This window comes from Brassica oleracea, chromosome C4, assembly GCF_000695525.1.
Source record: "Brassica oleracea var. oleracea cultivar TO1000 chromosome C4, BOL, whole genome shotgun sequence".
NCBI classification, from domain to species: domain Eukaryota; kingdom Viridiplantae; phylum Streptophyta; class Magnoliopsida; order Brassicales; family Brassicaceae; genus Brassica; species Brassica oleracea.
The window spans coordinates 42,891,600-42,905,203 of NC_027751.1; the positions used below are offsets into that span (position 1 = coordinate 42,891,600).

The following is a 13,604-nucleotide window of genomic DNA, read 5'->3' on the forward strand; positions in this document are numbered from 1 at the left end:
AACCAAAGAAAAATCATGTGAATCTAAATATTCAAAATAATAAACATTCAGCGATAACAAGAGTGACAGACATCTATTAGAAGTAGGATTAGGCCTTTATTGAGGCTAAAACTGAGTGATCTGTTGGATTTTGCGAGCCTGGAAAAACTTGCAACGCCCTTTTCCACTTGACTCGATTTCTTCGCTTCTGCTCTCGCATGTTGTGAACCCGAATTTGCTTAGTTTCGACTGTCTCTTGGTACTGCTATTTCCATTACCACTCTCTTCAGCTTCATCTGATTCCCTGCACAAAAAAATAAACTCAACATGAGATTCTGCCATAGAATGAGATTAATAAAAGATGCGAAGTCAATAGAGCAAAAAGAAAACAAACTAACCATGTAACTTCAACCTCGCTTTTTAAATGCGTAGTGCAAGTTCCCCAGCTGAAACGAACCAATGAAGGGAATCCAAACACAGAATGTTTGTGTTGGGTCAACCATGCCTTTGTCTCAGGATCTATATTTTGCATTACAAACATATTAGTATGCAACAGTTGATAAATACATAAACTATAAGACGCAGAAAAAACAGTATACCTCCAGGATATCCAGAACCAAAGTTTCTGTTAATGTTTTCTCCGGTTTCTTCTACCAACCATTCTCTCAAGGCTCTGTCTCTTGTCACCTGAGCAGGTAATATACATTTAGCGGCTTTCCGCTAGTGAAAAAGTTTTGACATAGATAGTTATAATCCAATTACCTTAGCCACAATACTTGCCCCACTAACAACAGGATAAAGACTGTCTGCTTTCTTTGAAACGACAAACTTGATGGAAGAAAACCTCTCAGACAATTTGACTCTGTACTTCTCTGGATCTCCCACAGTATCAAGATAAACCTGCAAAAGGAAATTTAGAACTCTAAATCTCTAAAATGACATTCTCTCACAAAAGATCTTTCCATGGAGAGTGAATCAATCACCTCTGTAAGAAGTACTCCCATGTCTAGAACCTGTTTGATAAGCCCCATAGCGGAGTTATGTGAGATCTCATTTAAATTGATCTTGTTTCTGTAAGAAAATAAACCAAAAGCTATAATGTTATAAACAACCATTTGAAGCCAATCAAATCCGTTAGCTTCAAAAACTACTAACATTGCGAGCATCTTAGCAGAGAGCTCCCGTGGACCAATGACATCAACAGCCCATCCAAGCGACTTGTCAAGCTTTAAATTCTCATATAGTTCTTCTCTTTTCTCTTCCTTTAGAGTCTTTGAATCTGCAAACACAGCACCAAAAACGTTTAAGTCATCGAAAGTGTCATGCTTTTACTTGAATACACAAAACAAATACTCTAATCTAAACGAAAGGTTACAACTTTGTTAAAGGGTTTTCGCTTATAGGCTTAAGGAAACGAAATTGACCTGCGAAATGGAGAGAGGCGAGAGAAGACTGGTAGGAGAGGGGGCAGTACAAGCATCCATACACCATTGGTCCTGTTTGTGAAAACAAAACTGAATCAAAAGACGTTCTTTGAACTCATCAGAGAAGAAAGAAAGAAAGAAAGAAAGGGAGAGAGAGAACCTAAGACAGGACCCCTCCCGGCTTCGTCGATGCCCATGATGCAAGGTTGAGAGGCCCACTCTGGCGTCGATTCCATTCCTTTCAACTAAAAAGATTATATGTCAAATTGGTGTCTATTAAACAAGGAAGAAGCGAACTTTAGAATACGAGAAACTCACCGGCTATCTATCTATCTGGAGAGCTCAGCAAACCGGAGAAGGTACCGGTTATTCCCGGCGAGCGATAACCTAGAGCCAACAAAAATGAGAACTTATTTTTTTAATAACATTGCTTGCCGTTTTGATTTTATCATATAGGGGACCCGAAGGGTGCGTCTCCCAAAATAATAGTAATAAAAATCATAACGACTACTTTTAGTTTAAAATTATTATAATACAAATTATAAGATTAATTGAATATACATTATAAAATACTATATAATATTTCAATTTAATTTTATATTTACTAACTTAACAATATTTTTGTTTTTATTTATTTATTCGCAACCAAATGTAAATGCTAGTTGCAACTAGTTTTTTATTTTGAAAATTTTAAAGCAGCATGAAACAACATTTACAATGTTTTAATGTTTTTATAGTTGTTGTAAGACTTCAGTAACCAATACAATCCCAAATACCGGATTTTTATAATTTAAAGTGCCAGATTTGATTTGGATAAATAAATTTAGGGATTTGGAATTTTAGATTGGGTTAATTTTTCTTAAAAAGATAAAAACACTTCTGTCAAAATAAACATGTACTTATTACTTATAGATCTAATAATTTTATGTCAAACAAAATATGAAAATTTAAATTACACCACTAGATAATTGAATAATAAAGTTATTAATTAAAAATACATGGGAAATTAATATGCATTTCCCCAAATTAATGACTATTTTTGATAAAAACTAAATGATTTATTTGAAAATACTGTAATATAATATAAATATATATTTTTGTTTTAACACACACAAGATAATACTTTTTTATCAGTATCATTAACTAAGAAAAAACATTAACTTATAATTGGTTTGGATTTGCTGATTAAGATTGATATTTAGGAGGTAATAAAGGCTTAGCTTTTGAAGTAATAGTGATTTTTTACTTTAACTAATAACTAGATTTTAATTCGCGCTTATAAATTACAAATTTTATTTTATTTTATTTGTCCGAACTGATTTAAAAATTAACATTATGTTTGTTTTGTATCTTAAAAATTGGGTTTTTATATTTCTATGTTTTTATCATTTTTTCAATGTAGTATTTGTTCAAAATTTAATTAAAGATTATGTGTGTGATATAATAGTACACATTTTTTATATTGAAGAACAATACATTCTCATTATTGAAATGTAATAATGATATGAATTGTCGATTTTAAACAAAAAATGAGTTTTTTGTCATATATTTGTATCATAGTTCTAACCATCAATCTACATTATTTTTTATCCCTATTAGATTTAAAATCCACTGCTATTTTTGAAAGCTATGTATTTTTTTGAACTATGTTGATAAAATTTGAATGAATTTACCTTTTTTTAGAAACAAATAATTTAAAAGTTGTTCTATTATAATATTTGAGTTTCAAGCAGTGTTTTCATATCTGGCTCAGATCCGTAGTTGAACCGGTAGATCCGACAGCCTATATATAATCCGGTTCAGATTTAATGAAAAATTCATTTATTAAAAATTCAATAGAATCCGATAAAAACCTAAAATCCGCTATTAACATGTGATCTGGTACGATGATAAAAAATCCAAAACATCTGATAATATTTTTTATTTTTATTTTATTAATTTACTCATAGACATTTTAATATTAATAAGCTTGTGATTCTTTAGACTTTGATAAAATAATAATAAGAAAATAAAAATAGAAATTGTTTCTATTGATATGACATTATTAGTTTATTTTTTCTATTATTAATCTAGTATATTTTTATATTTTGTTTTAGATTCAAAATTTTACTTTATGATAATTTTTAAGATATTCTTAAATGTTCGCAATTTTCATATTAATACTATGTACAAAATGGCATAGTAGATAATTTTTTAAAATTTTTGTGTATATACTCATATTCGATTAATAATATTATGAACGGAAAGTGATATTCAAATAATATAATCAATATTGATAGTCTGTCACAAAATATAATAGGAAGCGAAGATCATAATATTATAACCAGATTAAAAGTGCAGGATTTATATTTTTCTGAAAGTTATAAATATCTATTTATTGTAAAATTGTGTGACTTACAAATTTTGTAACCTAAAACATTTATAAATATGTTGATTGTGTATGTTTGCAATATAGTCTTAGTTTTTGAAAAAGATTTTGAAAACGTGGGATTTCATTTTATTTGCTGAATAAGAAATATTTCATTGCATATTTCTTATAAAGTCTTGAAAACCTAAAATATTAAATTTAACCAATTGATGTGTTTTCAATTAAGACCAGAAAACAGTTTTTGGTACTGAAAGTATAAATAAGTATAGATTATGAACCCTCAAATATTATTTATGAATTTATGATCCTTATAAAAAAATTGCTAAATTATTTAATGTTTTGTGTACATTGTTTTCATAGATTTGAAAAAACATTTGGAATGAGGGTTAATAAACTTAAACTTACATCCATAATCTCTTTTCACCGCAGATTTCAGAATTGTGTAAACGAACTTAACGTGGAAACAATAAAATTACTGCTGTCTACTTTTGCAACTATCTTCACACCCCTTTAAGCAAAAAAAAAAAAAACTATATTGGAATCCAGATTTGTAAATCATTCAAACATTGCCAATAAGTTTAGGGAAATTGTGATAGATACCACATTCATAGTACCACTTTTCATGTTTACATTAACTATTTTTAATTTTACTTTTAATGAAGTGTATAAGACATTTATACCATATGGTTAACTAATCTAGAATTAGGGTTTAGAGTTGAGGGATGGGGTAGAGTTTTGGAATGTGAAAATTTAGAATTTTAATAAATATATAAATAAATACTTTATATATATATTTTTTAAAATAGTTTCAAACATAATTTTCGATTTTCAAAAAGAAATTTTGAAAAAGTTTCAAAAAAATTATATAAAAGTTCGAATTTGAAAAAGTATAATTTGAAAACATAAAAAATATTTTTTAATTTAAATAATTATTTATTATATATATAAAAAACAAAGGTATAAAAGTTTTTTACCATTTAATAAAAAATTTATTTTTCAAAATGTTATTTTAGTGGTGGTAGAGATGAATAATGATACAATAAACCTAAAATTCTCTTAAAAAAACACTTCATTTGCTAGGGGAACGCGGTTTCTGGGAATCGCCACCGAGGAACATCTCATGGATCTTAATCGGTGATTCTCATCTCGAAAACCGCTAGTACACTCGCCACCGGAACAATACAACCGTAGGCGACTGGAACCGATTACTCATTGGAGTGCCATTTAGAAACAAAATCTATATGTTCATTCTAAAAGAGCAAATATTTATTCTCAAAAGATATAAGATCAAAGCATAACCGATAACACAAAGAGATCTACACATCAATCCAACATTTGGAACTTTCCAGAGTTAGATCAGAAAGCAATATGAACATGCATAAGCTGTTGGGGGACAGATTCTCAGGTTCTTATATATCCGATTCGAATATGTAGAGGCACAAGATTTCAGAACGCAAGGAACAAAAATAAGAAGAAAGTTGTAGTGGGAGAACTTGAAGATTAAGCTCAAAGTCGCTGGTATCATCATCGCCTTGATTCTCATCATCATCCCCTCGGTTTGTCCTGGCTTCAGGTGTACTTGAAAAGTATAACACGCTGAGAGATTATAAGCCGAGATCACTTCATTCAAGAGACCCACTGGTTTAAAGAATATGTCCGTCAAGCTTGTTCAGTGGCATAGGAAGTAAGAACACATGCATGCTTCATATATTGCGTTACTTGTGTGTTATTTGGGGTCTATCTTAAGCCGCATAAGCTTAGATCTCAAGATTACCAAAGTCTAATTGATAAGGTGTTGGTCCGTGTGTCACCTTGGACTGTTAAGAACTTATCTTTTGCAGAAGGTTGCAGCTGATACAGTCCATCTTTACCAAAATTTTATAAAATTTGGAATATCTTTATGTGGAGTGCAGCTTCTTATTCTGATCGAGCCGCGAAGGTAGCTTGGAATTCATGTTATTTCTTCGAAGGAAGCTGGTGGATTGGGATCGAGAAGCTTGGAGGGTTCAAACCAAGTCTTCTGTTGAGAAAATTACATTATTTAAGATCAGGTTTCTGGTCCTATGATTTTTACTACTCATGAAACTGGATTTGGCATTGATTATTAAAGCTTCAATCTCTTTCTCGTCCTTTCTTCTGCCATTTTACTAAGCCCTAATACGATGGTTCCCTTTCACCATCTTCCTTACTTTTGCCATTTTACTCGATAGGAAAAAAGAACAGAGATGCATATGAAAATGACTACAAAACATTCACCATTCTTACTTTATAGAAAATGAAGCAGAAAAAAACATCAGATAAACGATGAGACAAAGCAATCAGCCACTTTGACATACAATTGAAAGATCCTCAAACTGAAAACAAGCCTAACGGCTTGTACGTTTACTGGGACCAATTATCTTGAGGAGTAACTCCGGTTTGTATGAAGCAATGACTTGTGCTATTGCCAATCCAAGCAACACTCCAAGTCCATATCCAATAACTACACCTTTCCAATTCAATACTTGTTCCTCTTCTTGGTCTTCTTTAGGTTGTTGTGTCGGTGGCGCAATAGTCCCAAAGCAAGTTTCTTGGAGAGGAAGACCACAAAGCCCTGCATTCCCTTCGAACGAAGATTTAGCTTGCCCCGTAATCTGTGTTCCTTGTGGTATTTCGCCCTTCAGTTGGTTGTGAGACACATTTATGTACGCCAAAAAGGAGAGGCTTCCAAGTCCATTAGGAATAGTCCCTGAGAGGTTGTTTCTTGATATGTCTAGTGACTCGAGCTTTCCCAGATTTGAGAAAGACCGGGGAATATGGCCTGTGAAGGCGTTGTTTGATAAGCTGAGTGAAATCAATGCTTAAGACCAATTGATTCACTAATCTGTCCTTCAATTCTATTCTCAGAAAAATCAATGGTGGCGTATAAGGTAAGGGCCAACTGGTGCTCCATTAATAGACCTTTGTATCGCAAATCTATAATATCAATAATGTTGTAGAATGATGCCTCCTCGTACATACTACCACTGTGTACCATATATAGACCACCATCTTCGTTCATCGTAAGTGAAGATGCTTTCCAACTGACAAAATACCTTGGTGGCAAGCTTCCAGTAAACTTATCATCAGATATCTCAAATATACGAAGCACTGGAAATCCGAGAGGACCTTGACCAGGAGGAGATATAGAGCCATAGAATTTGTTAGATCTGAGGATAAGGACTTGCAAATTCGGTAAAGCCTTGAGCCAAAAAGGAAACTTGTCTTTGATTTGGTTGTGGTCAACAACTAGAAACTCTAGAGATGAGCAATTTAGAAGAGATCTTGGAAGTTTCCCGGTTAGTTGATTGTGTCCAACGTCAAGTGTTCGTAGAGAAGAACCCATATGAAAGGCGTCAGGAATACTTCCTTCCAAGTTGTTCTTCCTGTAGATTCACAAGCGTCAAGTTACTCAAGCATTGAGGAATCGGACCCGTGAGGTTGTTGTAACTGTTTGACCTAAAAACGGTGTTTATGCTGGTGATGTTTGTTGGAATCATACAATAAAAAATCTAAGGATAATGATTAGATTCTTGAGGTTTATGAGAAATCTTGAAAAAAATCAAATGAAAAATGAACATAAAAAAAGTTTATTGATCAAAGATTGTATTACAAGAATTGTTTCTAGTGTAAATTAATCTAAGAATCCATAAACCCTTTGTAAGAAGTGTTCTAAAAGTCTAAAATGGAGAAGAGAAAATATCATTTCTCATAAGGAGGTAGCTCCTTATTTATAGAAGAAATGTGTCTAGGGTTTTCTAACAAAGTGGGTCTAGTTCATTGTCTTAATGGGCCTTGAGAGAAGATGTAAATCCACCCCCAACAGTAAGTCCCCCCAAGTTCGTTGAGAGAGATGGAATCAATCTCTGCGAAGTTTACGAATAGAGTTTATAAGACAACGAACTAGATACATTCATGCCTATGACCGTTTAGGTGAGTTTATTTCGAACTTGTGCCTAGTAAAAAGCGAGTTTGCTTTAAACTCGTACTTAGCGAAAGACGAGTTTACTTGACTCATGCTAAGATAGAGGCGAGTTTACTGAGAACTCGTGCCTAGTAGAAGGAGAGCTTCTGTAAACTCAAGCCTAGCCAAAGACGAGTTTTGTAATCTCGTGTCTAACAATAAGCGAGTCGACCGCAAACTCGTGCCTAATAAAAAGCAAGTTCAATTTAAACTTGTGCCTAAAATACACGTTTACCGAACTATTTATGACCTGAAGTCTCGTGTTGAGATCGTGTGTGCCAAGCAAGTTGTTGGCTTGTGTATTCGTCAGGCTATGATGATGTTGAGAAATTTGCCGGCTTGTGTTGTTGAGTTGCGAGGTCTGTGGTGAGCTCGTGATTGGCGACGATGAAGTCAGCAAGAGTTGTGCGGACCATGATCACGTCAGCTAGAGCTTGTACCAGAGTCTGAGCTTGTCATATGTCTGCCTCGCAATTGATTCTGGCTCACAAAGAAAAATATGATGATTGTCAGATCAAGTTTATCCAAAAGAGATAATCAAAGTTTTGTGTAATTGATAAGCAAGCAATGATGATGATTAGATAATTGCTCGGCTCTTGCATATGATGTTAGTGATTTATTTATAAATCAACAGTATGCACAGGTTGCAAGCAATAAAGCAATCAAGATTATAGAACACTTATCTTTGAGTATGAGTAGCTGCTGGTTGTTGGATATGAGACTTTTTTTTTGAAATGGATGATCATGAGCTGATCGTAAAGAGAGGCTGAGCTGGTCTGATCACTCATATGTTCGCCACGGTGAGCGCCCTCTTTCTCTCGTTTTGGAGCTTGAGCAAAGCCTGAAGCTTTGAGCTGCTCTAGAGATCATGACTCTTCTCATCTCGGGGCCGTCTCTGTTCGTCGAGTTCACGGCGAGATGACATGGTGGCTTTACTAGATCGGTCTTATCCAATGTTCTTGGGGTGTCACGGCTGGGATCATGAATATGCCAAGATGGCTTTGTCTCAAGCTTCCAGACGTCTCTGTGGCGAGGTGGCTGTTTCACAGTGATCTCCCGAGGCTTGTGTAGAACTCTGGTCCGTGAGCTTATCTTGCAAAATCGAGCTCCATCGTTGCAGTCTTGCGAGATCAGGAGATGAGCTTGTTCTTACTGAACTCTTCTCCTCTCCTGTTCGTTCCAGTTGCGGAGAGCTCTAGAGAAGACCTTGTTGGAGAGTTTGATCTCGAAGCTTGGGTTGACGACACGGCAGGACTTTAGAGAAGCTCGTACCGGTTGCGGCAAGGTTCAGCGGGCTGAATTGCCTTTCTACAATGCATTCTCCTCCACTAGTGCGAGCCCTCAAGCTGGTCGCGAAGGTAACAACTTTACTGTCTCACGACACGGCAGGACTTTAGAGAAGCTCGTACCGGTTGCGGCAAGGTTCAGCGGGCTGAATTGCCTTTCTACAATGCATTCTCCTCCACTAGTGCGAGCCCTCAAGCTGGTCGCGAAGGTAACAACTTTACTGTCTCATGAATCTGTTATGAGTCTTCTTAGAATCCATAGGTTCGCAGATTCTCAGAGTTGATTGATTCAAGGTCCCTCTTCGCTTGTTATCTCTTTTTGTTAGGAGCCTTTGCAAGCAAGAGGATGAGAGGATAAGCTTGTGACGAGGTTACCAGCTTGTGACGAGATGGTTCTTGCGAGTTCAAGCCTCAAGCTTTGACGAGAAGAAGACGCGTAGGAGATGAGAGCATCGAAGTCTTGATCCAAACAGGATGGGAGAACTTGCAAGGAGCTAACGGATCGAGCGAAGACTTGACCTTGGTCGCAAGCGTATCATAACGGTTCTGATCATCCTTCTCAAAGTTTCGTACCAGAAAGTAGCGGCTCCGACGTCGTTGATCTCTATCATCGTCTCTCTCCTGTGGCCACGAGATCCCTATGACCTTCCAAGGCTCTCTCTCCTCGTCTTCTTCGCGACTTTCGCTTGACCTTGATCAGTCGAGAAGAGCAATCCCAGAAGCTTCACCGCGGAACGAGACTCAATCATCGAGATCGCCATCGCCGCTCCAAGCCATCTCCGTGAGCCGAAGGAGCTGAGAGTCTTGGGCTCGTTGGCGGGTACATCGAAAGCAAAGCCTTCATCTTCGTTGAAGAAAGCTTCAAACTTTAACCTGTTATCGTCAATCTCTCCTTCTCCGTAGAACCAAAACCGCGTCTTGGTCAAGAAACAAGATGACATTTTTTTTTAACCCTAGATCTAGGGTTTTTCCATGTTTGATATGATTTGAAGATAGTTCTCTTTGGCCCCCTTCCTTCAAGCGCCAACTGTTTGACCCAAAAACGGTGTTTATGCTGGTGATGTTTGTTGGAATCATACAATAAAAAATCTAAGGATAATGATTAGATTCTTGAGGTTTAGGAGAAATCTTGAAAAAATCAAATGAGAAATGAACATCAAAAAGAGTATATTGATCAAAAATTGTATTACAAGAATTGTTATTAGTGTAAAATAATCTAAGAATCCATAAACCCTTTGTAAGAAGTGTTTTAAATCTAAAATGGAGAAGATAAAAGATCATTTCTCATAAAGAAGTAGCTATTTATTTATAAAAGAAAGGTGTCCAGGTTTTTCTAACAAAGTGGGTCTAGTTCATTGTCTTAATAGACCTTGAGAGAAGATGTAAATCCACCCCCAACAATAATCTAGCCTCAAATACGTCAGAGACCTATAATTGCAGATTGAAAGAGGTATGCTCCCTGAGAATCTGTTGTTTGATGCAGCAAAGAAATTGATAAAGAGAGGTAGAATAGGAATTTCTCCTTCAAAACAGTTTCTCCTCAGACTTAAAATCTTCACCGATGAATTTACCAAAACTTCCACTGGACCTTCAAAACTTTTAATCGAATTATTTGGGACAAACACTGAGGAAGGTTCCATAACCATGGGTACTTTCCCCTTGATTCTATTGTTTGACATGCCTATTACCTCCAACTTCTCAAGGATCTTTAAGACATTTGGGAACTTGGTGATGCCACAGCCTGATAAGAACAATACCTCCAAGTTTGTTGGGATGTGTAAATTTGTATCAAAACTGGCTGGAGATATACTATTACCGGAAAGATCGAGGTACGACAAAGACTTTAGTGAGGAGAAGGGTCTTATGTCAACTGGGGAGCTTGTGTTTAGGAAAGAAAGGTCTAGATCTGAGAGGTTGATGAGCTGTGAGATAGGCTCTATGATTTTTCCTTCAAAATAATTATTCCCAAGGTTCATGTGTTGGAGCCTAGATGTGGTAGATGAGTTATCAACTTCAATAGAACCAATGAGGTAGTTTCCATGCAGATTAAGATACGTCAAGGATGGCATAGTGAGGAGAGAAGAAGGAAGGGTTCCAGAAAGCTGGTTATGAGAAAGCGCTAAGTTACGAGAGCTTTGTTAGATTCCGCAGTAGTGAGAAACTACCAGTGAGTTCATTTCAGGAAAGCCTTAAAACGGAAAGAAGGCTGAGGTTATTAAATGAGGAAGGTACTTGTCCAACGAAGCCATTATTCTTAATAGATAAGACCTCTAACCTGTTGAGATTGCCAAATTCCGAAGGAAGTAAAGATGGGATGAAGTTGTTGTGACGGAGGTTAAGGTAACGAAGATGGTGTAACCGGAATAGGCTACTGTTGGGCTTGATATTTCCACTGAGGCAGGCTCTGAGTTGTAGCATAGTGACCACACCGGTCGAGTTGTCGCACCAGACTCCATTATAGGCATCGAGGTTGCAGTGGCTGCTATCAAACTTGTTCATGAACTCAGTGAGAGCTTGAGTCTGATCAAGCAACATAACTACTATAATCTACATTGAAAGTGAAGAAGCTTGAAGCGGAGATACAACATAGCAAGATTAGCGAGAGAAAATGCAAACGCATAAGTGATTCTGACATGGTCTTATATGAAAATTTTGAAGAAGAGTTATTTAGGTTCAAGAAAAATGAGAGGGAAGTTTGGTGGTATAAATAAAGATACATGGGTTTCAATTGGAGATATGTCACCCATACAATTTGATTTAGAAGTTTTTGTATTTTGGGTTGGGGTACAGTATGGCTAAGTGGCTAGTTGCCATTCAAATCACGAAGTGAAAAACGTGGATTGGAAAGACATCAATTTTGAAATTTTTCACATGTGTGTTCACATATAGTGAATTGTTAAGTTTCAAGACTTGGTAACTTGAGGGCCAGTCAAAGACCAAAGTGGTCACACGTTATAGGGTAGCTAACAAACACCCTTACACGTGCCACACACTAAACGCGTCATCAGCAAATGTCAATATGTGAATTAGCGGAGTACAACTCTGTGATTATTCGGATTAGATGTTTTCATCTCTTGGTTTGTATTTAAAACCCATGACTGTTTTAATCCTCTGCTTTTGGCCCTCCTCTGTAGAAGTCAAGCCAAGTTGACTTTGATGTATCAACGAAATGATTTTCTTTTTATTGAGCTTTTATTTTGTATGTAACTGTCTTGTCTTCTATTCTAATAGTGGCATTTTTAAGGGTTAAAGACGTTTCTTAATTCAGAAAATTTCTGTGGCGTTTGCTTTTTTTATCCTACTCCTCTGTTTGGAGACTTTTTCTTCTATCAAGTGTGAAGTGACTCGAGTTGAGTGCAATCAGTATATTCAAGAGACCAATGGATTCAGGAAGTAAGGACCTTAATTTGCTTGCTCCACTTTAGATTTTGTATTGCAAATCTATAAACTATAAAGTCTGTATAGGTATGGGAAATCACTTTGTAACCGGTCGTTTTGATTACCATATATAGACCACTATTTGTTATTCATTGTAAGTGATTATGTTTTCTAATTCAAAAAGTAATTTGGTGGTAAGCTTCCAAAAAAACTTATTATCAGATATCAAGTATTCATAGCTCATGGAAACCCCAGGGGACCTAGATGAGGAGGAGATAAAAAGACTAGAAATGTATATACAAATAAGATAAAAGAAGACTAGAGATGTAAACTTGTACGTGTATGTGTTCTATTCTATTAAAGATGTATATATATATAAAGACTAGAGAAAGTTTAGCTTTCTTAATTTAATGGACAAGAAATCAGAACATAGCATTGGATAAATATTTAAAAAGACTAGAGAAAGTTTAGCTTTCTTAATTTACTAGGACTGACGAGCAAATCCAGTGTGTATGAAGAAGTGATTTGTGCTATTGTGACTCCACAAGACATAGCCTATACTTAGTCACTGCATTCCACTCTTGTTACTATAAGATCTGTGGGCTTTTTGCAGAATTGACCTATAACTTAAAGTCAAACACAAAACTAACCTTTTTTTTTTTTAAATTGGTTTTGCCCTATTCACCCCACAAGTTCATATAATTTACGAAAATGCCATCAATTTTTTTTTTTTTTTTTTCGAAAATGACATTTTTACTCTCTCACCCTCATCATCTTCAAGTAATTACAAGATTGCCATTGTCATCAATACCACAACCACCATGAACAACCAATTTGAAGCTCTTAATGCTCCCAAAATCGATTTACCCTTCTTCTTTTTCCATTCTTGTGAACTAAACACAACATATCTCTCACTTTCTCTCCACAATGAGCTAAAAAAACCCAAGATTTTGATTCTAAGTCGTCTGGTCAACGCAGAGGTTATTTTTGCAATTGACTTTGAAATCTGTAACCTGAGACGACTGAAAGTTAAGTCGTCTGTTTTTGTTTGGTTTCAAAAAAATTTCCAAAGAACCTAGACGACTTACATTTCAGTCGTCATAGGTTAGTTTTGATACATAAAGTAGACGACTTATTTTTCAGTCGTCCGAAATAACAGATTTCAAAGTCAATTGCAAAAATAACCT

At 35.6% G+C, this 13,604-nt stretch overlaps 1 protein-coding gene and 1 pseudogene across 2 annotated transcripts; both read right to left on the reverse strand.

Annotated features, from left to right (window-relative positions):
- LOC106339628 (ribonuclease H2 subunit A) lies at positions 1–1,835 on the reverse strand. Of its 2 annotated transcripts, none has more exons than XM_013778471.1 (9): positions 1,722–1,835; positions 1,564–1,648; positions 1,404–1,475; positions 1,135–1,258; positions 963–1,050; positions 742–879; positions 579–666; positions 378–498; positions 1–283 (listed from the first exon to the last, which is right to left on the reverse strand). In XM_013778471.1, exons 2-9 carry the CDS (start codon positions 1,637–1,639, stop codon positions 106–108), a joined length of 885 nt encoding a protein of 294 aa, XP_013633925.1. In that variant the 5' UTR covers positions 1,640–1,648; positions 1,722–1,835; the 3' UTR covers positions 1–105. The 2 variants fall into 2 exon arrangements, with proteins under 2 accessions (XP_013633925.1, XP_013633926.1); XM_013778472.1 differs by having other exon boundaries at positions 1,564–1,641; positions 1,722–1,823.
- Positions 1,836–6,137: 4,302 nt separating this feature from the next.
- On the reverse strand, positions 6,138–11,689 carry LOC106340898 (annotated as a pseudogene).
- Between the last annotated feature and the right edge of the window lie 1,915 nt (positions 11,690–13,604).